Source organism: Xyrauchen texanus, chromosome 6 (genome assembly GCF_025860055.1).
Source record: "Xyrauchen texanus isolate HMW12.3.18 chromosome 6, RBS_HiC_50CHRs, whole genome shotgun sequence".
Lineage (NCBI taxonomy): Eukaryota > Metazoa > Chordata > Actinopteri > Cypriniformes > Catostomidae > Xyrauchen > Xyrauchen texanus.
In genome coordinates this window covers 35,084,541-35,106,985 of record NC_068281.1, presented here as the reverse complement: position 1 = coordinate 35,106,985, position 22,445 = coordinate 35,084,541, and the positions used below count along the sequence as shown (strand labels likewise).

Here is a 22,445-nt window from a genome sequence, read left to right as displayed (position 1 = left end):
TCTATTTTAATTGTTTGAATAAAAAAGAGCATGATGCTCGGAACAGCATGCACATAACTCTGTAATATGATCACGAAAATTTCTTGCAAGACACACAGAGAGCCTAGAGTCAACATGGGAGGAGCTGGCTAGCATTATTCTCACTTGTTGCATCTAGAGTACATTGGAGGAGGTGCACCGCGCGGGAAGTTCTACACCGGTCGAAGTTTGGAGCAGCCTTCAGACCCTTCACATAGGTCCAGAGTTGCTGTCTGTCGTCTCGGTAACCGAAGAGGCTCTTTTTCTGGTGCGTAATACAGTCGGGAGGAGGTACTGTCAATAAAACTCCCCATTTCTTAAAGGGGGGCAGTGTGGAAAATGTGACTAGAGGAACACTAAATATACTGTTTGTGAGAGGCGTGGGGCCATCAATGGTGCTTGTGCTTCTTATAAAATCTTGAACTATCTGATGCACAGTACAAAGGTCTTCTCGAGTAGATCTTTTCAAGTGTCACAACGTGCGTTTGCCGACCAGCAAAACGTGCGCGCGAAAAACATTTAACGTTCATTTTCAACACCAGTTAATTTTATGTTCTTTTGAGTATTATTTTTCGCTCTTTGAGACTGTTCTCACAAATGTTATCTAACAGAAGCGCAAGAGTTTTAAAATGGGGAAGATGTCAAGTTTACACGGCAGTGTACCTCAACGCTCCATCCAGGGTGCTGAACTTTTCACAGCTGCCTCACTTTTCCTCTCCCCACAGGACTCTTTCTCATTTCCCTGCGGCCCGAAGTGAACTTCTAGACCAGAAGATGTCCGAAAATGGAGCGTTACCGCGTCGAGAAAAAGTGCTCACCGTTGACACCATGAACGCCAACGTGAAGAAGGTTGAATACGCGGTCCGCGGACCTATAGTCCAGCGCGCGGTGCAGATCGAGAAAGAGCTGAAAGAGGTATGAGACTAAGTATTTCACCTTTGCCAAGGGTTTAAGCACTTTAATTAAATTGTATTAATCTTTTAAATGTACATGCATTCAAATTTGCTCTACGCGCAACTTGGAAGCAACATCCATGTAGGATAATGGGACAATTATGCAATGTTTGTTACTACTACCACCCCCACTTCCCCCAAGTAATGGAAAAACGCGTTTATGAGCTGATGCTACCTTGGACTCGAGGTGCTATGTAGACATTGAAACTTTGCAGTTGTTACATTTGGGAGCTATTTCTACAAGATCTGACTCTTAAATTGTAAGCTATTTTTGGTTTGGTAACCAATCAGGTTGATTCAGTAATGGTAAATAATATTTCGGTCTTTAAAAATGCAGTTAATTTTGATGTTTCCACATGAAGCACATTTTACCAAATTATTTTTACAGTTTACCCAGAAGCTCTCAGTTTAGTTTTCCTTTTCTTTTATGTTTTGTGGTGTTTTAGTGTAAACTTTTGCTGTTTATTTCGTAGGACTGCTTTACGTTAATCGGGTCTTGTAGCAGGGGGTGGGCATTTATGAATGGGCTAGTGTTTGTCTCTTCATTGGACTGGAAATTGGGTGTCAGAAGTTTCTGGGGTGGGGGCGAAGCCCCCCTGTTAGACCTGGGCCATGTCAGGTAGGCTAGACCATCATTATCATTCATATTACTTCAACCAGTCAAATATTTTTCTGTTTGCATGTATGCCATTTAACATATTCAAATAAGGCATATTGCAATTTAAGTTATAATTACCCCTGTTTCCTTTATACTATCGATCAAAAATTATTTAGGGGTGTCAATCCCATGGCTTGTGCAGATTGAGATCAGTCTGTTCCATGGGATGGTTTGAGAATACAATTTTAGGTTATATATTCAGTACTGAAAATATTTGTGTCCATTTATTATTTTGAGTTGCTTACGGCACTAGTGACAACACGGACAGGAATAAATATCTATGTAAAGTGGAATTTACAGTTGTTCTCCAATTGTCTAGAATGATTATTAGAGATGATATATCAGTAGTGTATTAAGAGTGTGTAAGTGCAGTGGGGATGACCTTTTTCGGTTTTGGGCCACTGACCCTCAAAATGTCTGAGCATGGCCCTGTTACGTGGAAATGTTATGCATCAAATGTGCTAATATCACTGAATCAACCTGAATACATTGTTACATGATCAAAATTAAGTATAAGTGTAAGATCAGGTAGAAATAACTCTTTAAAGTAACAATTGCAGGTCACCACTTTTTACAGTGAACTGAGCAAAGGTCAATATCAACTTTGATGGGAAAATATTTCCTGTTGTGTTTGAGATTCATCTAGGCACTTTTTAATTGTCTTGTTACTGAAGTGGATTGAAATTTAAGAGAAGCGTTTACATCAGGGCTGAATCGATGTTAAATCTGCAAAGGCCAGGCCAATCTCTCTGTTGCTCTGTATCCTCCTCCGATTTTTCCAGATTTTACCAGCACAATGTTTGCAAAGCTTTCATCGCTCATAAGTGGCCATCCTTTGTCAGTCATCTAGTGAGTTTAGACATACCATAGCGATCCCCATTTCTGCTAGGTACTGGGAGAAGTAAACTGTGCTCAATTCTAAGGTCATGACCTTGATAAATTCACATTCCAGAGTCAACAATGATTGTCATGGGAACAGAGAGCATCTCTGTTTGTCAAGTCTTTACCTTGCTTTTATAATTGAACTGCTGCATTTAGTGTACAACAGCATATGCAAGAAACCTACCAGGAATTATCACAAATGGCAAGGTTGTTAGATGCCAGTATCAAGCAAGCATCTGTTGCAAACATCACACAGTTGCACAACAACAGCTGAAGTTGTAATTAGAGACATTCCCTTTACAGGTCAATGTATTAGACCCACAGTGATTCTGACCAGATAATTTTGCACAAGGTTCATGACTCATGTTTATGCTTGCCTGCATGGTATGTTAACTGGTATTTAAACAAATTTCAGCTTCACACATATTCATTAGCTTCCTGTATTACTCCATACCAATTTAGGAATTCAAGTTATTCACCATTTGTTAAGCAGAAGATGGTTAAGTGTGGCATACACAAAATTAATTTGCTTAGAAGCAAGGTAGCGACAGTCACAACAAAAATATCCGCACATACTGCACTAGACTCTGGGAACATTCACTGCAAGAACAATATGTCAATAGACTGTATGAGAGCATAATAAGATAGTTTAGGCACAGCACACTCTTGTTACTGACTAAAGTAGCATAAGTAACAAAAATCTTTTTCCTGGAATCGTTATAATAATGCAATCAATATGTTTTTTAGTGCAAAATCTAGATTATTTTTCAACCTGTTAAGGGATTTCATGAAATCAGGAAAAGCAGACAAAAATGTGCAATGTACTAGCCTTTGCTCCCTTTGTTAGATCTTTTGGTTTTTGGTTCCTGGGAAAGACACACATGACAAAGGTGGCCTTGGCCTAATACTGTCTTACCTAATACTCTCTTTCTCTCTCTCTCTCTCTCTCTCTCTCTCTCTCTCTCTCTCTCTCTCTCTGTCTGAATGCTTGCTCTCTGTCGCTTACTCACCTACTCTATTACTCTTTGTTTCTCTACCTTTTTCAAACACTTTTAACCACTCTTTCACTCTCTCGTTTCTGGCTCTCTTTATATATATATATATATATATATATATATATATATATATATATATATATACACCGATCAGCCACAACATTAAAACCACCTACCTAATATTGTGTAGGTCCCCCTGTGCCACCAAAATGCACCATCTCTATTGACATCTTTCATCAACAACGCATTTCCGTCCACAGAACTGTCGCTCACTGGATGTTTTTTGTTTTGGGACCATTCTAAGTAAATTATAGACTGTTGTGTGTGAAAATCCCAGGAGATCATCAGTTACTGAAATACTCAAAATAGTCCATCTAGCACCTTCATGCCACGGTCCAAATCACTGAGATCACATTTCTTCCTCATTCTGATGGTTGATGTGAACATTAACTGAAGCTCCTGACCCGTATCTGCGTGATTTCATGCACTGTATTTAATTAGATAATTTCATGGATGATTGTTGGTGCCAGATGGGCTGGTTTGAGTATGTCTGTAACTGATGATCTCCTGGGATTTTCACACACAACAGTCTATAATTTACTAAGAATGGTCCCAAAACAAAAAACATCCAGTGAGGAGTAGAGGTGTAGGTGTAGAGGTGGACCTAATAAAGTGGTCGGTGAGTGTATGTGTGTGTATATACATATATGTTTTCTGTATGTTTATATACAGGGTTTAAATTGGGCCGGTACGGTCTGGAATGGCATTCGATTCCAAAAGAAAATAAAAAATATTGTTTGTCAGTCAATTACATTTATTGTGTTCTCTGATGTGTTTTATGTTTGATTCATGTGACACATTTCATCTCTATTTAGCGAGTGCACTTGTTCAAAAATATGTCAAGTTCCCCTTCTGTCGCTCTCTCCACGTTGTGTCAGAGAAGCGACACTAGGGGTCTCGCTTGAGCGCCGATATTCAACTCTGAACTATGGAAAAAGGCCAATGAGAGTTGGCACCCAGTATTTGCATGTCCCGCCCCCGGACATACGGGTCTTTAAGCGGCGCAAATACGGGAGTTCATTCAGAAAATTTCTTCGGAGCCGATGGTCGTGCATGCAGTCTGCTGCGAGTTACACACCAAGTTCCTGGTTAATCCTCTGCTGTTGGATTTGACGGCGCATAACAGCAGCTTTCTCATTCGCGCACGGCTGTGCATTCTTGCCCCTGGGCACTTCGACAGTGCAGACAACTAGAAAGAGTTATTCTAAAAGAGTGAATTTCGCTCTGCGGCGTTGAACGTCCTTCTCAGGACGCGTCTTTTTAAAGATAATTTTCCGCCTCTGTGTAGTTTCTGGATGCGTTGATTCTCCCCACCTCTGACGGCCATAAAAACTGCCTTGCATTCCTGGGTTGCGATCACACGCAGGCAGCGTTTTTATGAATGGTCAATGTTTTCAGTACGAGAACATACCCATGACAGCATTGCGGTCGTAGGCTTTTTCTTGTAGTGAGAAAACACACCTTCCTACGGGATTGAGGCAGGCGCCGCGGGCAATGGAGAACGATCTGGGGAGAATAACGGGACGTTATCGGGCTCGGGATTAGTGTGGTCCGCTTAACAGCCTACCGTCCGGTCCCTCGAGCTCCCCGGCATTGGATGATGACATCACCGCTGCATCGGAGAGCGTAACAGCGGCGTCGGATGCGGATAACTCGCCTGGGCCGCCACCTTCGGGTCTCCGCCCAGTCTGAGCCTGACGTAAGAAGTTCCGCTATGCTTCCCCAGGCTTAATTGGTTCCGCGGGCATGTGCGCCGCTCACAGCCGCGGCCCCCCCCGGATTCCTTCCCGGACGTGCATGACGAGCTGAGCAAGCCCAGCTTCCTCGCTCCTCCGCTCTCGCTACCCTCGGTGGTAGAACGGTCCCAGACCGCTCCCCCCTGCACGCCATGGCCCCCTCATGCAAGTCCACCGGGCCAGGGCACTTCAAAATCTGCACTTGGGTGGTCCTGTTCTTGACGTGCTGCAGGAACTGCACTCAAACAGGCGATGGCCACTCCGTGGCCCAGAAACGCAACGATGGACAGGCAGTACGGGAGGCAGACAAAGCACGCTTTCTCAAACGCCCCCGTCTCCCAGCTCCGTCCATTCGGCGACACCACTTGACGACTTCACCCAGCAGTCCTCAGTGGTGAAGAAACAGACGAAGCCCTGCCACCAGGGGCCATGCCCTGTTTGCTCGCCGAGGGCGTCCTCCTGCGGCTTTCAAGAAAGAAAGTAAGTGGTGCTCCGCCTCAACTAACAAGTGAGTGGGCCCAGCTCTCAGCCCCAGCTTTGAGCTCCCCGCAGAAGTTGGACGCCCATCGTCTCACGGACCCCCTTGAGGACCCAGAAGGCTCCCAGGCTCTCCTGAGATGACAGACCCAGAGACCAAAACGTTAGCTCCGGAGCTGGTAAGACCACTCCGTTCCCCGGTGGAGGGCCGGGAGGAGAATTTTTTTGATAAATCCTTTACACTCTATAGAGCTATTTCCTTGTTGTCTCTGGGGTCACCTGGCCTGCAAATGCCGTTCTCACGGCACTCTGCTTTCAAGCCTCAACATTCCCGGCTCCATGGACGTGGTGTCCCCGCCTTCAGCCCCACGACTGTTCCCCGGCCGTCCGGTTCAGACGAGTCCAGAGGACGCCAGCATCAGACCTCCTCCTCAGTCACGAACCTGCCCCCTGCCGGATGTGCGGAGCAAGGTAAGTGCTTTGAGTTTATTCTCAGCACCAGAGCCTCAGGATGCCACGTTGCCTCCCGACGCCGCGTTACCTGTTCCGCACCGCTGCGAAGTCCCGCCGGGTACGTCCAAAAAAATTGTCCCCTTGGTGCCCCTAGCACGGAGTTTAGATGCGTGGCTTTCACTGCCCAACCCGTCATGCTGGCTGCACCGGACCATTCGACTCAGTAACGCAATTTAGTTTGCCAGGTCTCCGCCCCCCTTCGTGGGTATACATTTTTCCGCAGTACACGGCCAACATGCACATTCCATGCGCGAAGAAATCGCCTCCCTTCTATTAAAGGACGCGATATAGCCTGTCCCTCCAACCGAAACGAAGAAGGGTTTCTACAGCCCTTACTTCGTTGTACCCAAGAAAGGCAGCGGCTTACGACCGATTGCATATTTTTAAAGTCATGAAAATGTGGTCAAATTTAAGACTATTTCAAGCATCCTATTAGGCCAAATACATAATTTAGGGTTACCTTGTAGTGTATGTTTTTTTTTTTCATTGCATGCAAAGCCATTAACAAATGTAAACGCAGCTGTAAAAATCAACAATGCAGACAGCTTGTCAAATATTTATCAACTAAATGAACGGCTGTTCTTTGATATCTGTGAGTGTGCCCTGTAAAAGGCCAGATGTAATGACTACAAAAATTCTTAGTGAAATATGACCCATCCCTCATACTGCGAAAGTCTGCATGTCTCTACAGTTTTGACAACCTCTTTCCAACAAAAACCATCCGCCCTCTTTTCAAACAGGATTAAAGATAATCTTTGCTGTAGGTATTGTTGTCCCATGGCGGCCTCTGAGTGGCTGGAGTTTAGAATCATCTCTACTTTCTGACCAGTAGGAAAAGGGTTAGGAAAATAATACTTTTTTCTTTTTGAGGGGTGCGTGAGAGGTTCTGGAAAATGCATCTGTGCATCTGGTTCAGCTTGAAACAGAGTCAGTCTTGCCCTAAAGAGAAACAGATGTGCATTCTGTAGCTTGTGATCTAGTCCCGTCCGTACCAACTTGGAGTTCTGCTGTTGTTTGTTGAATTCCAAACAGCTGAAGCCTCAGCGACAGGATGAAATGTGAGAGTCAAACAAGGAACAACTCATAACAGACGTTCCTGGAGTTTCTGCCATTTGACAAATGATAAAAGATATTTGTTGACACAAAATAATTCATAAAGGATTATTTAGGGACACAAATCTTTCTTAGACTAATGCAGCTTTCATAGGTTTCTCATTTGTCTAAATACAAGATTTATAATTTATTTTATTTTATATAAGATATACAAAAACTATATTTTACATTACAAAAGGATGTGGTGTACTCCATTGCTTGCTGTGTATGTTTGACATGGACTCATTTTCATTCATTTCAGTGTATGATGCTATTTTGTAAACATGCTGTGAACTCTCCAATTGATTAAGTCCAGTTGAACTAGTTTCATATTGCTGATCTCATTTAAAACAGAAATGAAAATATCTTACATAAAGTCATAAACATAACATATTGCATAATGTTCCATTAAGACACTCCTTTTTCCTCTATGTGGCTTAATATAGTGGTTTGTGAAAAGAATGCCTTGGCAGAAACCACCTTCATTGCTAAAGGGAAAGTGTCACCTCAGAGAAACAGATAGTTATGTGAAAACCGTGTGAAGAACAGAGTAATTTGTCCTTCTCCAAGAAACTTATGCAGCATTTCTGTGTTTTACACAGGATTAACACTTATCAAATAACAAAACAGAAAAATAGAAAACAATGACTTGGTGCAGTTCCGAGCAAACATAGCAGTCATGACAGTGACGAGACGTACACCAATTTACACAATACAATTTACATATCTAATGTACACATAATTACACGCAACACAATATACAAATAATAATATAAAATGTACAGATTTTACTATATCAAGTCTACTTTTAACTTAAACGATTCATCGTGTACATACTGGTTACAGAGAAATAATGACTTTGATAATTTAGTTGATTACAATTAATAACTCTGAGCGGTGAAAATAAAAGTGTATCACGAGCCTGTGCATGCTACAGTATGAGTGTGTTTCAACAGACCAGCGCTTTTCAGTGAAATGTGCTGCGAATGTATATTTTATATTTACTTATTAAACGCAGCCTTTTGTGATTCACAAAGCTGTCTTATGTCTTCAAGAGACTTTGAATAAAATGCATTATTTATATGGACTAATTTAATATACATTTTATGGTTCTTTTATGTCATTTTTGGAGCTTGACATCACTTAAGAACCATGACTAACAACACACAATGTTGGATCCGGCTCGTCAGACCGATACCATCTAAAAACGACAGGACCGGAACTGTTACCGATCCAGGTATCGGATCGTGCATCCTTAGTATATTTAGTTTTAACCTGCACCTGAGGAGTCATACACCTCAGGCTCACCTACAGTATTCCTGAATTACAGGAATAACAGGTTTTTATATTTTCTGCAAGTAACTCAATTAAATTAAATGCCATTTGAAATATTTTTAGTTATGACATTTTGTAAGGTTGATCATTTGAACTCTACATACTTCACTTTTTAAATTTTCGATGTCTAACTGTTATTTTGCTTCTACGTTATGGAGAGTGGATTCAGGGAATACATTCCTGCTGATCATGCAAGGATATGCTCTCAGCGTTTCTCAACGGGGGCGGTACCGCCCCCTAGGGGGCGTTTGGACAGTGTTGGGGGGCGGTGTGAACGAGGCAGCAGAGAGGGGGGCGCTCAGGCACAAATGGGGGGCGTTACTCAGAGGTACTCAACAGGCGGCCTGCGCAAAAATCTTTTCAGCTCTTCTCCTTAGCCTATGTCTTCGTCTTGCTCGGATTACTGCTGCCACTTCACCAGGAGGATATGCCAGGAGAGCCGCTTCCTAAGTTACACATGCTTTTAAGAGGCGGAGAATTTTCAGCGCAAAATAGAGGCGCGCTTTCACCGGCTTTTTCTGTACATAACGCGGAATACATAATTAGGCGCATAATTAGTGCTCAGGGCTCACACTAATGACCGTAATTAATTTTAAAAAAGTGGCTGTTTTTGACGTCGTTTTTTCTCCGGTTCAGTTCAGGTGGCCGAGCTGTTGTCGTCTTTGTTCGTCATTTGAAATCAAATGACCGTTTGTAGGCTATTCAAATTTGAAGCCTAGTATATATTGCCTAATTGAGTGCGCGAACGACCGCTGCTTTTTCATTGGCCATTTAGGTTAGTTACGTTATTGTTCACGTGAATTTCTAAATACATTTGCAATACCTTTCAAACAATCCATGTGTTTTTGCATTTTTTTCCAAACACAATATTACTCAACTTGAGGCTTTTACATGTAGTTTAAATACAATAAGAAATTCTGTTTCAGTTTTTTTTTTTTTTACCAAAAACTCAGGCTTCAGGTATCTGTGTTGCAATTGTTTGGCTGTAATAGTATTTCTGAAGTGTTTTTGTTTTTTTTTGTTTTTTTTAGGGGAGGGGGTTAAGAGGATCATGAATAGGTCAGGGGGCGTTTGTTCAAAAAAGGTTGAGAACCACTGCTCTAGCTAGATTCTTATTAAATGTTTTTTTGGTTTTGATCAGTTGCCTTTCATTAATGAATATTGTCAGTGACAGAAGAGCTTTTCAACTCTGGCAGAAATAAAGCTTAACATCATAGTAAATGAGAAATGGTTTGTTAAAATTGAACCGCATGGTCTTGCACTGAAAGTAACTGGGTAATATCAATCTCCCCCATATTCACTTAGTAATTTGTATAATCTTTCACTCCATCAGTCTTCAAGGTTCATAAAGTGTGTTTATAATTTTTCTAAGCTTGCAGAAATGTTTTGTTAAAAATTCCTAAACGCTCCTCAATTGTTTCATTTTCTCACTCTGTTAGAACTGTGTATTTTTGTCTCTGCAGTAGAGAGGGGGATAAAGTGTTGGAAAAATAAGATGTTTTTATGTTGCAGTCAGCATGCAGTGAGAGTGACAGGGAGGTTGTTTGTGAGGCTTCAGACGCACACTCTGTTAAAGTGCTTTTGAACTTGGCAAACAGAAGGGGACTGGAAAACCACTGCCATCAGCAGAACTAGTGACCCTTGCTGCTTGTTTGCTTTCCAGATAAGGCAACACTATAACCTCTGCTGATCAGGCAAAGTAGGATGTAGACAGTCAATCCGCACATTTTATCACGTAGCTTGTTGAACGCATTACCACCAAGAGCAAGAACCACATTATAGGGACCACGAGGACGTTAACCCAACGTGACTCCCTAGCAACCGGCCAATTGGTTGCTTAGGAAGCCTGACTGGAGTCACTCAACATGCCCTGGATTTGAACTTGCGACACCAGGTGTTGTAGTCAGCGTCAATACTCCCTGAGCTACCCAGGCCCCCCAAAACCCAGAAGTTTTAAACTTTTGTGCATTGTATAGGCAACAGACCTAAATTACTCCTCAAATCGTGAGGCTTGTTGAGAAGAGGTGTGTTTTTACTTTTCTAAGCAATTCAAATTAATAAGAAGCAATAAACAGGCGAGAAAATGTCATAGACCTATTGAAGGAGGGGCCTAAGCCACATATTAGTGAGCACCTTTTGACTTTGACCAGTAAGCAACCATCCAGAACACCCTAGCAACACCCTAACAACTGCATAGTAATGTGTATAGCCAATTAGCACATGCTCAATTTGATGTACTTCTTACTGATAACATGTATAGATTTAATTTCTTGCTGTCTTATTTTGTATGTTGTTTTTCACTCCATCGCAGGGGGTTAAGAAGCCTTTTGAAGAGGTCATTAAGGCGAATATCGGAGATGCTCACGCCATGGGCCAACAACCAATCACCTTCTTTCGACAGGTAGCTGACTGCCCTCACCTTTTGCTGACTAAGAGACTCAATGAATTATCTACTCAAGTCATTTCCAGTCAATGAATCTTCCAATGCTTACAGGTTCACTGCGTTTAAACTGTTCAGTGCATTAACTAAAGTCAACAATGTAACTGCAACGATTTTCACTTTGGATATCTTATTATCACAGAAATATATACATATATTCTTTCAGTTTTCCACATTAAAAGGAACACATACAAATTAAGATGTATTGTCATTGCAGACTAAGCATTAGCCAAGTTCTCTTATTTTACTAGACATGTTAAAATTAATAACTTTATTAATTTGTTTTTGAATGATTAGAATTGAGAGTCCATAGATATTCTGTTGCCTCATAACGCTATTGTTTTCAAGGTTATGGCGTTGTGTACTTATCCACAACTACTTGAGGATAACAAGTTTCCAGAGGATGCCAAAAACCGTGCAAGACGTATTTTGCAGGCATGCGGAGGGAATAGCATAGGTATGTGGTGTGTGTGTATATGGGTAGTTGACATGACATTTCAAGCATTGACAATAGTGAATTTCAGATTTTTAAATAACATTGTTCTAATTCTTGTATTATTATTATGCATGCTGCTTTTATGATCTCAGTTCAGTCTTGACAACTCTCTGAATAAATTGTAAAGTGTTATATAGGATATGAAAATATGATATGTTTGGTCTTGGCGGACTAGATCTGCTCACGCTGCTGCTGCAGAGCAAGTACGAAGACCTGCTACTGCTAGAACATACACAGACATGCTGTGTTGAGCATGTAAGACATGCTGGTGCTGCACAATTAGACCTACATACAATCCCCTTGAGGCAGATCTAGACTTGTGGTGCTGGGGAGGAGGAGGGAAACTTGAGAGAGAGAAAAACTTGTAGTGTGCTGCAGTGAAACCGATTCACCTGCAAGTTACTGAGGCAATTTCAGTATTAGACAAAGAGAGAGTAAATTGATTGGCTTAACAGATTACATGACAAAAGGTCTTTTGGCTTAATCATAGGGCATGCGAGCTAACTGGCTTACAGATTAGATGTTTAAAGGAACAGGGTTTTCACGACTAAATTTCAAATAATTTAATAGAGAGACTACATGGAACATTGGTACTTTTAAAAAATGAATTATTTAAAATCAACATTTAACAGCCTTCACAACCCATTTTACTTCTGTAATTTGACAAGTAGGGACACATTTATTGGGAATTGATTTGATTGTGCCAAGTGGTCTCTGTGTGATTGGTGGTTGGACAGGGAAAGGTTGAAAAATAAGAGTGCTTGGTGACATTGTCTAAAAAGGAGGAAGTTATTATGTTTTTATCAAAAACTAAAACAATTCTGTGGCATAACAGTTACACCAGGAACATGCATAAAGAAAGTAAATAGGGTCAGTTTGGATTTTGTGAATGCTACAATGTTTAAAACCTAAAAGCTTATTAAAATAAATGTGAAAAAATCTTGTGACCAGTCACAGCTCCTAAAAATACACTTTCTCTTATACATTCATATAACTTTTAACTTCTAATCTTAATGTTAAAACCAGATTGTGCATGGATTTGTTATTTGACTGCCCATAAGCATTTCATTGCACTTGATAATAAATGATGATACATTGAACTGCACTCTAACTGCATTAATTGCTAGCTATCCAAAAATAGCTGATGTTACTCAATATCCCCAATCTGCTCAGTTGTGTTACTGATTAAAACCCTTAAGTGTGACATTGTATAAAGAGCCTTTGAGGTTGTTCTGTATTATGTTTTTTGGTAGAACTTCAGACCTTTTCTCTTTGTTCTGTTCCTCCCTTGCTCTCCCCCAGGGGCATACACAACAAGTCAAGGCATTGACTGTGTAAGACACGACATTGCAAACTACATCAATCGTCGGGATGGCGGTGTACCCTCTGACCCTGATAATATCTACCTCACGACAGGGGCCAGTGATGGCATTGTGGTACGTCAAGCAAACTACAAACACAGTTCTATGTACACTTAACCTGTTTAAATAAAGTCAGTCTGCTTCAGTCTGTCAATTAAAGGGATAGTGCGCCACTTTTCTGTTATACTATTACCAGTATATGTAATTTTTTCCATGTTATGCAAGTCTGCTGAGATTTGATTATAGAAATCTTTAAAGCAAAAGTTTTTTTTAGAAAGTTTCCATGCCAAAAATTAGCAAAGCTGATGTACTCCAGTTTAATAGGGGCCGAACAACAAATGTGTATAGGCACCAGTGTTGGGAGTATAGTGCGTTTTACTGCAGATTACTTTTTGGATGTAAAATGTAATGTTACTATTTGAGTTTACACAGCAATACCTCGTTACTTTATTCAAATAAGTAATGCATTTTATTTTTATGCACTTTATTTTTCTATTTATTTAATTTATTAACTAAAAAATGTAATTGGAAACCTTTTCAATAATGCCATATATACTGTAAAGCCCAAAGTATACTTTGATTTTGACGCGAATGCTCAGTGTCTGCGTACAATCGAATGCGAGCTTGTTAAAGTATACTTCATTTGACAGTGCACACTATGACTGTAATAGTGGACTACTTCTCTTAAGGAGTTTTTGACCCATAAAGATATCTTTATAGTCCTTCATACTCGAGTTGCACAATTGCAGGTATCCCCAGACCTCCTCACACACGTGTTCTTGACGTGCACATCCTCTGTTGATGTTTTTACCTTCGGCACCTGTTGAAGATGCGAGCGGATCTTCGTGACAACAACAGTTCTAATGTGAGTGTTGTTACCTTTTGGATCCACTAATTAGTGCAAATAATTCCTGGTGCATTCTGCACGTTCAAAGATGCGTGGATAGAAAAATTGGGCTGCGTGCGTTCAGTGCTCGAGCACTCTATTGATGACGTGAATTGCGTCACGCATCCTGTATGTTTGCAGTAATATTATTTAAAATAATATTGTTCAATAACTGATTTGTTTAAGCATAAACCTCGCTAAATTTCATTTAAAAAGTTACATTTGACAATGGGGTAAGAATAAACTTAAATTATTAAAAGTAAAACAAATTTATATTATCTCAATAAAAGTTTAATTATCTTACAAAATTTTGCTTTTCAAGTAAATTATATATTTCATTATATATTATGTATTTAAAAAATACTGATTAAGAATTTTTTTTTTTTGCTTCGTGTATTTTGTCATCTTATTTTATTTGTATTTCTCTCTCTTGTTCTCTATCAGACTGTACTGAAGTTGTTGACAGCTGGGGAGGGTCGTACCCGGACAGGGGTGATGATATCCATACCTCAGTACCCTCTTTACTCTGCTGCTATTGCAGAGCTGGGTGCTGTTCAGGTCAATTACTACTTGAATGAGGAGAAGTGCTGGAGTCTAGACATTAGTGAGCTCCAACGCTCTCTACAGGAAGCCCGAGAGCATTGCAACCCCCGCGTACTATGTATAATCAACCCTGGCAATCCCACCGGTAAACCATTAAGAGCCTTTATACATTCATATGAATTGATAATCTGAAATGCAGTTCTTTCTATAATGATTAAATATGAACTTTTCTTTATATTGTGTCCGAATAGAACTGTTTTTCATTTGTATTTAACACTACAATAATAAAATACAGTAATATAATCTTATCATATTAATAAGTCAAGTTTAACCATTCAAATTGTGTCTTTACCCAAACAAAAGCATAATATAATTTCTTATTTCAACTTTTGCATATATATATATTCCCAATCTTTCTTTTTAAAGGTCAGGTACAAAGCAGACAGTGCATTGAAGATGTAATCCGATTTGCTGCCAAAGAGAACCTCTTCCTAATGGCTGATGAGGTAGGTTAATACTGGGGTCCTTTGGGGTCATTTTTTACACCATACACAAAACATATTATAAACCGATATTTATTAAAGAATAAGAGTGTTCTTTAGTATCGTCATCTGTAGGCATAGACGTGCATATTTCTGCCTAATATTGCAGTTTTAAAGGGATGTTTTGACAAGTTGGGACTTACTGTGTGTGTCTGTTTTGCAGGTGTATCAGGACAATGTGTATGCAGAAGGCTGTAAGTTTCACTCTTTTAAGAAAGTGTTGTTTGAAATGGGCCCAGAGTATTCAAACACAGTAGAGCTGGCATCATTCCACTCAACCTCCAAGTGCTACATGGGAGAGTGAGTGCACATCCATCTGGCTTAATCAGTTCACATAGAATTCCACAAAAATCACATAACAGAATTCCACAAGAATCATGTTCAGATTAGACTATGAAATGTAAAAAACTGCACTTAAATTCATTGGATGTCTGTTCTTTTCCCTCATGCTAATGCACACTTGCAGATGTGGCTTCCGAGGTGGGTACATGGAAGTCATTAACATGGACTCAGAGGTGAAGGCTCAGCTCACCAAGCTGGTGTCAGTACGTTTGTGCCCACCTACACCTGGACAAGCCCTCATGGACTTGGTGGTCAATCCCCCTCAGCCTGGAGAGCCCTCCCACAACACTTTCATCAAGGTGCTTTCAACTTTACATCTTAAAGCATTTTTTTTCTTTTAGGTGTAAGAATCTCTTTGAGAGAAAAGTGATGTTAAAGACAATTTCTTCACATACAGTATTTATGAAAGAAAATATATTCTACAGTGGGGTTTGAAAGTCTAAAGCCATTTTTGTAATTTTGTAATTTAATACAGTTCAGTCAAAACAACTCTCGGAAAGATTTAACTTGTTAATGTGGGTATGATATATTGAAAAGTTATTGGTCTTGGCAGGCTAAACTTACTATGTTGCTGCTGCTGCTGCTGAAGAACAAGTACGGAGACTTGCTGCTGCTAGAACATAAACAGATATGCTGAAAAAAGCATGTGGACATGCTGCTGCAGTACAGTTAGAAAAACACAATATGTGCTGCACCAAGCATGTATGACATGTTGCTGCACAATTAGACATAAATACAATCCCAAGTGGAGCTGGGGAGGAAGAAGAGGGGGAGGGTTTTAGTGAAAACTCTCACAGTGTGCTGCACTAAAACTGTCTTGCAAACTGAGCAAATTTACATGTGAGGCAAAGAGAGCATTCACAATTTAATTGGCTACCCGATTACACTTCAAAGGACCCATCGGGATTTGAGCCAATTGGCTCAACATGTCACATGTGAGCGAGCTGACTGGCTAACACAGGGGTGGGCAACTATTTTGGTAAAGGGTCCACATCAGGCTTTAAGTAGTGCATTGGGGGCCACATTGTATTCCTTTTGAGATACAATGTTCTACATTGATTTGGTTTTTGTATCTTTTAAGCCCAGAAATAGGTTTGTACTTAGTTTTCTGAGTGTATATGTGACTGATGGGACTATTCTGCAATTGCCTAAAGTATTATATTGCTCTACAAAGGTAGATACTTTTCTATCAGGCATTAGAAAATGAATAAGGGCTGAGCTTATTATAAATGATTTATTTTACTATCTCTACTTTCCTGTTATTTTATTATTCAATTTAACATTCTCTACATCAGGGGTCTGTTTTAATAAAAATGTAATTTATAGAACTTTTAATGTTTGTCATAAAGCGGGAGAGTTTACTTATTTCTTTCCAAAACATTACCCGTTTACACGCATGATGCAGGTCTAGTCAAATGGTTTGACTTTCCATTCAGCACACAACTGAATCAAACAGGCTGCATGACTATGATAAATGATTACTGCAAGAGTTAGATTAACATTCAGGTGTGAGGGGACTTCAACATTTCTAAATTGCACACATAAAAATGCTTATACATATTCGTCTCTGGCTTGCTTTTGCTCACCTGTCAATGATTACCCCTCCACATGTCAATGATGCCGAGATCTACTTTCATATTTAATATGAATCACTGAGAAGGTTTACCTGCAAACTTAGTAGCACCAAACATCACAAGCAGCCTCAAGAATGGACAGAGTGGCTGTATAACATGTTTTTTTAACAGAATATTGCACTAGACATCGCCAAGTTTGTTCAAAGGGGAAAGCGAGAGCTAGAAAGAGCTCAATTGCGTACATGGTTGCCAGATTGCACAACATAAGTATAACATTAGGCAGAATATTTCCAATTTGCGCAAGTATAAATCTAAACTTGGGGGTGTTGTGTCTCTTATCTGGCAACCCTGGGCATGTTAAATGCTTGTGGAGATGCTTTAGGTCCCAATGCAAGTTAACTGAAATATCCAATGAAAAATAAATGCTTCTACAATAAATGAGCCTCAGGCCACATTAAACCATGTGGAGGGCCTGATCCACGGGCCGTATGTTGCCCATGTCTGGGCTAACAGATAACAACTTATATCAGCTTACATCTTTCAGAGTTTCATACATGGACTTTGTAATTTTTTATTACAAATTATCAGCTTTACAATTTAAGTCAAATGTTGAATTACAATTTTTTTTTTTTTACAGTAAAAGGAATATTCTCATAATTTACTCACCCTCATGCCATCCCAGATGTGTATGACTTTCTTTCTTCTGCTGAACACAAATGCAGATCTCTTTTGATCCATACAATGCAAGTGAATGGGTGCTAACATTTTGAAGCTCCAAATATTACATAAATCAGCATAAAAGTATCCATACGACTCCAGTGGTTTAATCCATTTCTTCAGAAGTGATATGATAGGTGTGGATGAGAAACAGGTCAATATTTAAGTACTTTTTTACTATAAATTCTCCTTCCTGCTCAGTCAATCTCCACTTTAACTTTCAAATTTTTCTTCTTGTGTTTATGGTGATTCACATTCATGATTCATACATATCGCCCCCCTGGGCAGGAAGAAGAATATTTAGCAAATATTGATCTGTTTCTCACCCACATCTATCATATCACTTCTCAAGATATGGTTTAAAACACTGGAGTCATATGGATTACTTTTATGCTGCCTTTATGTGCTTTTTGGAGCATCAATATTTTGGTACTCTTTCACTTGCATTGTATGGACCAAAAGAGCTGAAATATTCTTCTAAAAATCTTAATTTGTGTTCTGCAGAAGAGAGAAAGTCATACACATCTAGGATGGCATAAGAGTGAGTAAATTATGAAAGATGTTTCCTTTTTGGATGAACTATCCCTTTAAATATGATTGTAAATCCCATATATTCAATGTGGACTCAAGACTCCAAGCATGGTCAGATGATCAGTTATTTTGTCTGCCTTGTAGTCAATATGGTTTTCAAATGCTGTAAAATCTCTTTGGATTAAAAGAATGTATCTGTTTCTTGAACAAAAAGACCCAAGAAGAACATTTTGTCTTGTTCCCCATTAGCTACAATCCTCCAATCTAACAGTCTTGGCTAGTATCCCAGTCTTTTTTCAATCCTCTCCTCTGCTCTCTGTCTGTCTTGTATAGGAGCGGACAGCCGTACTGAGTGCTTTAGATGAAAAAGCCAAATTAACAGAGGAGATTCTGAATACAGTGCCAGGGATCAGCTGTAACCCTGTACAGGGAGCCATGTACTCATTCCCACGGATCGCTTTACCTGAACGTGCAATCAATTTAGCCAAGGTATGTGACTGTTTGGTACACCTAGTCAGTCTCTTGCTCATGGCTTGTATTTGTTGCTTATGGTAGTATTCAGTTTTTTTTTTAATTGTCATCTTTCCTGTCCTTCATCTCAGGCGAAGGGTGAGGCACCAGACATGTTCTACTGCATGAAACTTTTGGAGGAAACAGGGATCTGTCTTGTTCCTGGTAGTGGTTTTGGTCAAAGAGATGGCACTTACCATTTCAGGTGTGTGTTTGCTCTCATGATAGAAGGATTAGATTTTTTTCCATTATTTTCTAAGACATCAGAGCCATATGATAGCTCTGTGTGAGAAACAGACCGAAATTTAGGTCATTATTGGTCAAAAATATTTCAATTTATTTTGAGTTTGTTTTCGATTAAAAAATGGCACCTTTTAGGGTGTAAATTTTGGCAAATTCCTTTAACCGAGTAACTGCCAGTATTAACTGGTTATTAACCAGTTTACTGATAAGCTATGAATCACACAAGTGGCCAACAGGCATAACAGAAGTGAAATATATATTGGCTGAAACAAAACAGGCTCACATGACAGATGTGCATATTGAACAGAAGTCATCACATCAACATTTGAATGACCAACCGTATACTGAACCGTATATTTCCATCTTGTATTTCTTTAACAGTTATGTTAAAGATTGGATTGCTTGCATGCCTTATTAACCTACGATGTGATAACCTTGGTCTCTGAGATGTTAATTCTAACATTTGAAGAGCATGTTATTGTTATTAAATGGAAACTTAAACCATTCTTTTGTGTTATTTGTCTCACCAGGATGACCATCCTTCCTTCAACTGACAAATTGAAGATTATGCTTAACAAACTGAAGGAATTCCATCAGAACTTTACCCAGCAGTTTTCCTGACCCACTTCAGAGCCCTCCAGCCATAGCTGACCAACTAATGTGCTATAATATGCTATTTACTTTACCTTAATATTTGGCCAAAATATGTGCCAAATAGTCACATGGGCATTAATGAAAACTAATCTGCAACCCTGCCACAGAATAATTGATGCCTTTTAGCTAAAGATGCACAAAGAATCTCTAGAACTATCATTATGGACTTGATAGGACTGACTAGATTCAAGCAGTAGAAATAACAACACTGATTCTTATTTCACAGTATTTTTACTGTCAATCAAATGAAAGCATATTTTTGTAAACAGTCCTGAACACGTTAGAGATTTTCTTGATGTGATGTCTATATGTGTTTTTGTATGTGTGTGAATCGTGTGTGTGTGTGACAGTGCAGTGAAAGTGATGGAATGGGCATTAGACGGGACATGATTCTGCACTGTTTTTCCATTCAGTGCTTTGTGTGTATTGTTGTAATTATAAATGCATTCATGAATAAATGTAAGCACAGACATTCCTGAACGTGTACATAACAGATTGATTATATGACAGACACAGTATATTACAATGTAGATTAACAATTACATTTTGTGTGCCTTGATGTTTGAACGCTAATTTATGATGAAATATTCCCGTTTAAGCTCCTCACCGCTAGAGGACGCACTACCATTGAATTACAAGCTCGCACTTCATCTTGTTTTTGAATTTAAGCCTTGTTTTGTAACACCTCTCTCACTACCACACACACACACATACAGAGACCAGTAGCGGGTTCTGGTTTAGGCGATATAGGCAGGCTGGGGCGGCATGACAGGGTACCTGTTCGATCGCCTCTGCACAAAGCTTGTAAGATTGTGATGGGAGAAAGGTGCCCCAAATCATGCCACTTCGCACAGAGCTCGCAAGATCGTCGTGAACATTGCCCCGAGTTGTTCCTGACAGGCTACTCCGCCTAAAAGGCTCTACATTTTTAGGATTGTAGATGTTCATAATGCATTCTTACATTTTTGAACAAACCATAATCAACAGTATAGGTACACCGTGACAGAAGTATCAACCATGTGATTGCTGGGCAGTTTTGACAAAGTAATTGATGATTTTGAATAAATGAAAACTAGGAGGGAAGGGTTTTTAGAAGACTATTCCAGCTCTGTAGGTCCATACAACTGAATGTTGGCCAGAACTTTGAAGTTCCAAAAAGCACATAAACTCAGCATAAAAGTAATCCATAAGACTCCAGTGGTTAAATCTATGTCTTTAGAAGTAATATGATAAGTGTGGATGAGAAATAGTACATTAGATCTCACCTAGGGCACTAAATAAGCCAGAACCACCACTGACAGAGACATACTACTGAGAGGCCCAACTGCCCGATTCTTTGATGATGTCATTTTGTTAATGAGTTAAGGGATATAATGGTATAGTGTTTGAGAACGTCACATTTCAGAATTTCTAAAAGCTAATAGTGCTCCATCTCTCTTGATTGTTCAATTCAAGTGTCTTGTCTAATTCTCAATATATTTTCCTCTAAATTGTTAATAGTGAAATTAGGGGTGGGCGATACACTGTATCGGTTAAAATTATATACTTGTAGACATTTTTACAAGAGTATTGTCTATTTTGCAATTATGCAAAAATACGATTGGCCTGTAGTCCACAGCACTCCATTTTGCAATTGAATCCGAGTTAGACATATAACCAGTGCTTTTCAAAGGATGCATCTACATGAGTCAAAAACAGATGGAAAGTTAATCATAATCTGAATATCTAAAGTATATGAGTCATGTAATACACACAGATTAATGAACCCCTTCATAACCAGAAGTAGGGAGGTAAGTTTTATTCTATTGGAAGTGATTGTAACTTCTAGTGGGAGTAAATTGGATAGCGGCCTACACAGGCAGCTCTATTAAAATTATTATATAGCCCACCCGTAATAAGGAGCTCGGGCTCACCCGCTGGATGATGGAATAGTAAACGGTCTAGGCCGAGAGAACTCGCAAAGCTATGGACGCCATATCTAGGTTATAAAACCTTGCGAATGTGTTCTGCGAAAACCATCCTTTTGAAAACGTATATCCTGTAGGGATATACCGTTCGTCCATTCCCATGAGGAAGCATGCCTCTGGTTTAATGCACCTTTATGCCAATAGGGCATCTAACGCCCTGTGACTCCCTGGCGATTTATGTACTGACATATCGTTTGACCGAATCAGAAATTGATGATTCACTGTGTTGGAATGAAAAGCTTTCACCGCTAAGAAGACAGTTAGCTTTTCCAAGCAGTTAATGTTCCATGCCAGTTTTGCACCTGTCCAAGTACCAAAAGCATCTTTGCTACCTCCACTTTTGTCTGAAAACATGACCCATCATTACAACCTGCTGATAAAGGTTTGGAGCTGTCCATGGTGCTAGAGCAGCCAGGCAGCGGCAAGTCATGGTAACGTGACTCTGTACATGGTGTTTGAGCCAGCACTGGAGAGGTCTCATATGTAAAAGTCCTGACGGTATGATGGCGGATTCTGCCACCATAAAACCCAATATTTCTGATAAGACTTCAGTGGAAATGCTTTCCCCAGTTTGAACTGAGACAGACTCGCTCATGAGGTGTGCACACATGTTCATGGAGTCGAGTTGAACCCCCAAAAATTAGATTTGTTGGCTGGGAGAAAGTGTACTTTACGCCCAGTAGACATTGAGACCCAGGCTGTTCAAATGGTGAAGTATCAAGTCCCTGTGCTCAAATTGTAGAGCCTCTGATTGGGCCAGTAATGGCCAATCGTCAAGTTAATTCAGAAGTCACACACAGTTCATCTTCAAAGGGTCGAGCGCCGCATGAACCTCATTTCGTGAACGTGTGCGGGGCCAGAGACAATCCGAAGGGAAAGACTTTGAATTGAAATGTCATCCCTTCGAGCGCGAATCTCAA

At 39.9% G+C, this 22,445-nt stretch overlaps 1 protein-coding gene across 2 annotated transcripts; it reads left to right on the top strand.

Annotated features, from left to right (window-relative positions):
- Positions 1–171: 171 nt before the first annotated feature.
- Positions 172–20,049, top strand: LOC127644598 (alanine aminotransferase 2-like). 2 transcript variants are annotated; one of them, XM_052127851.1, is made up of 12 exons: positions 172–286; positions 744–933; positions 11,031–11,120; positions 11,508–11,616; positions 12,958–13,091; positions 14,347–14,590; positions 14,872–14,951; positions 15,151–15,287; positions 15,454–15,628; positions 18,485–18,640; positions 18,754–18,866; positions 19,435–20,049. In XM_052127851.1, exons 2-12 carry the CDS (start codon positions 793–795, stop codon positions 19,523–19,525), a joined length of 1,470 nt encoding a protein of 489 aa, XP_051983811.1. In that variant the 5' UTR covers positions 172–286; positions 744–792; the 3' UTR covers positions 19,526–20,049. The 2 variants fall into 2 exon arrangements, with proteins under 2 accessions (XP_051983811.1, XP_051983810.1); XM_052127850.1 differs by lacking the exon at positions 172–286 and having other exon boundaries at positions 333–933.
- The last annotated feature ends 2,396 nt before the right edge of the window (positions 20,050–22,445 follow it).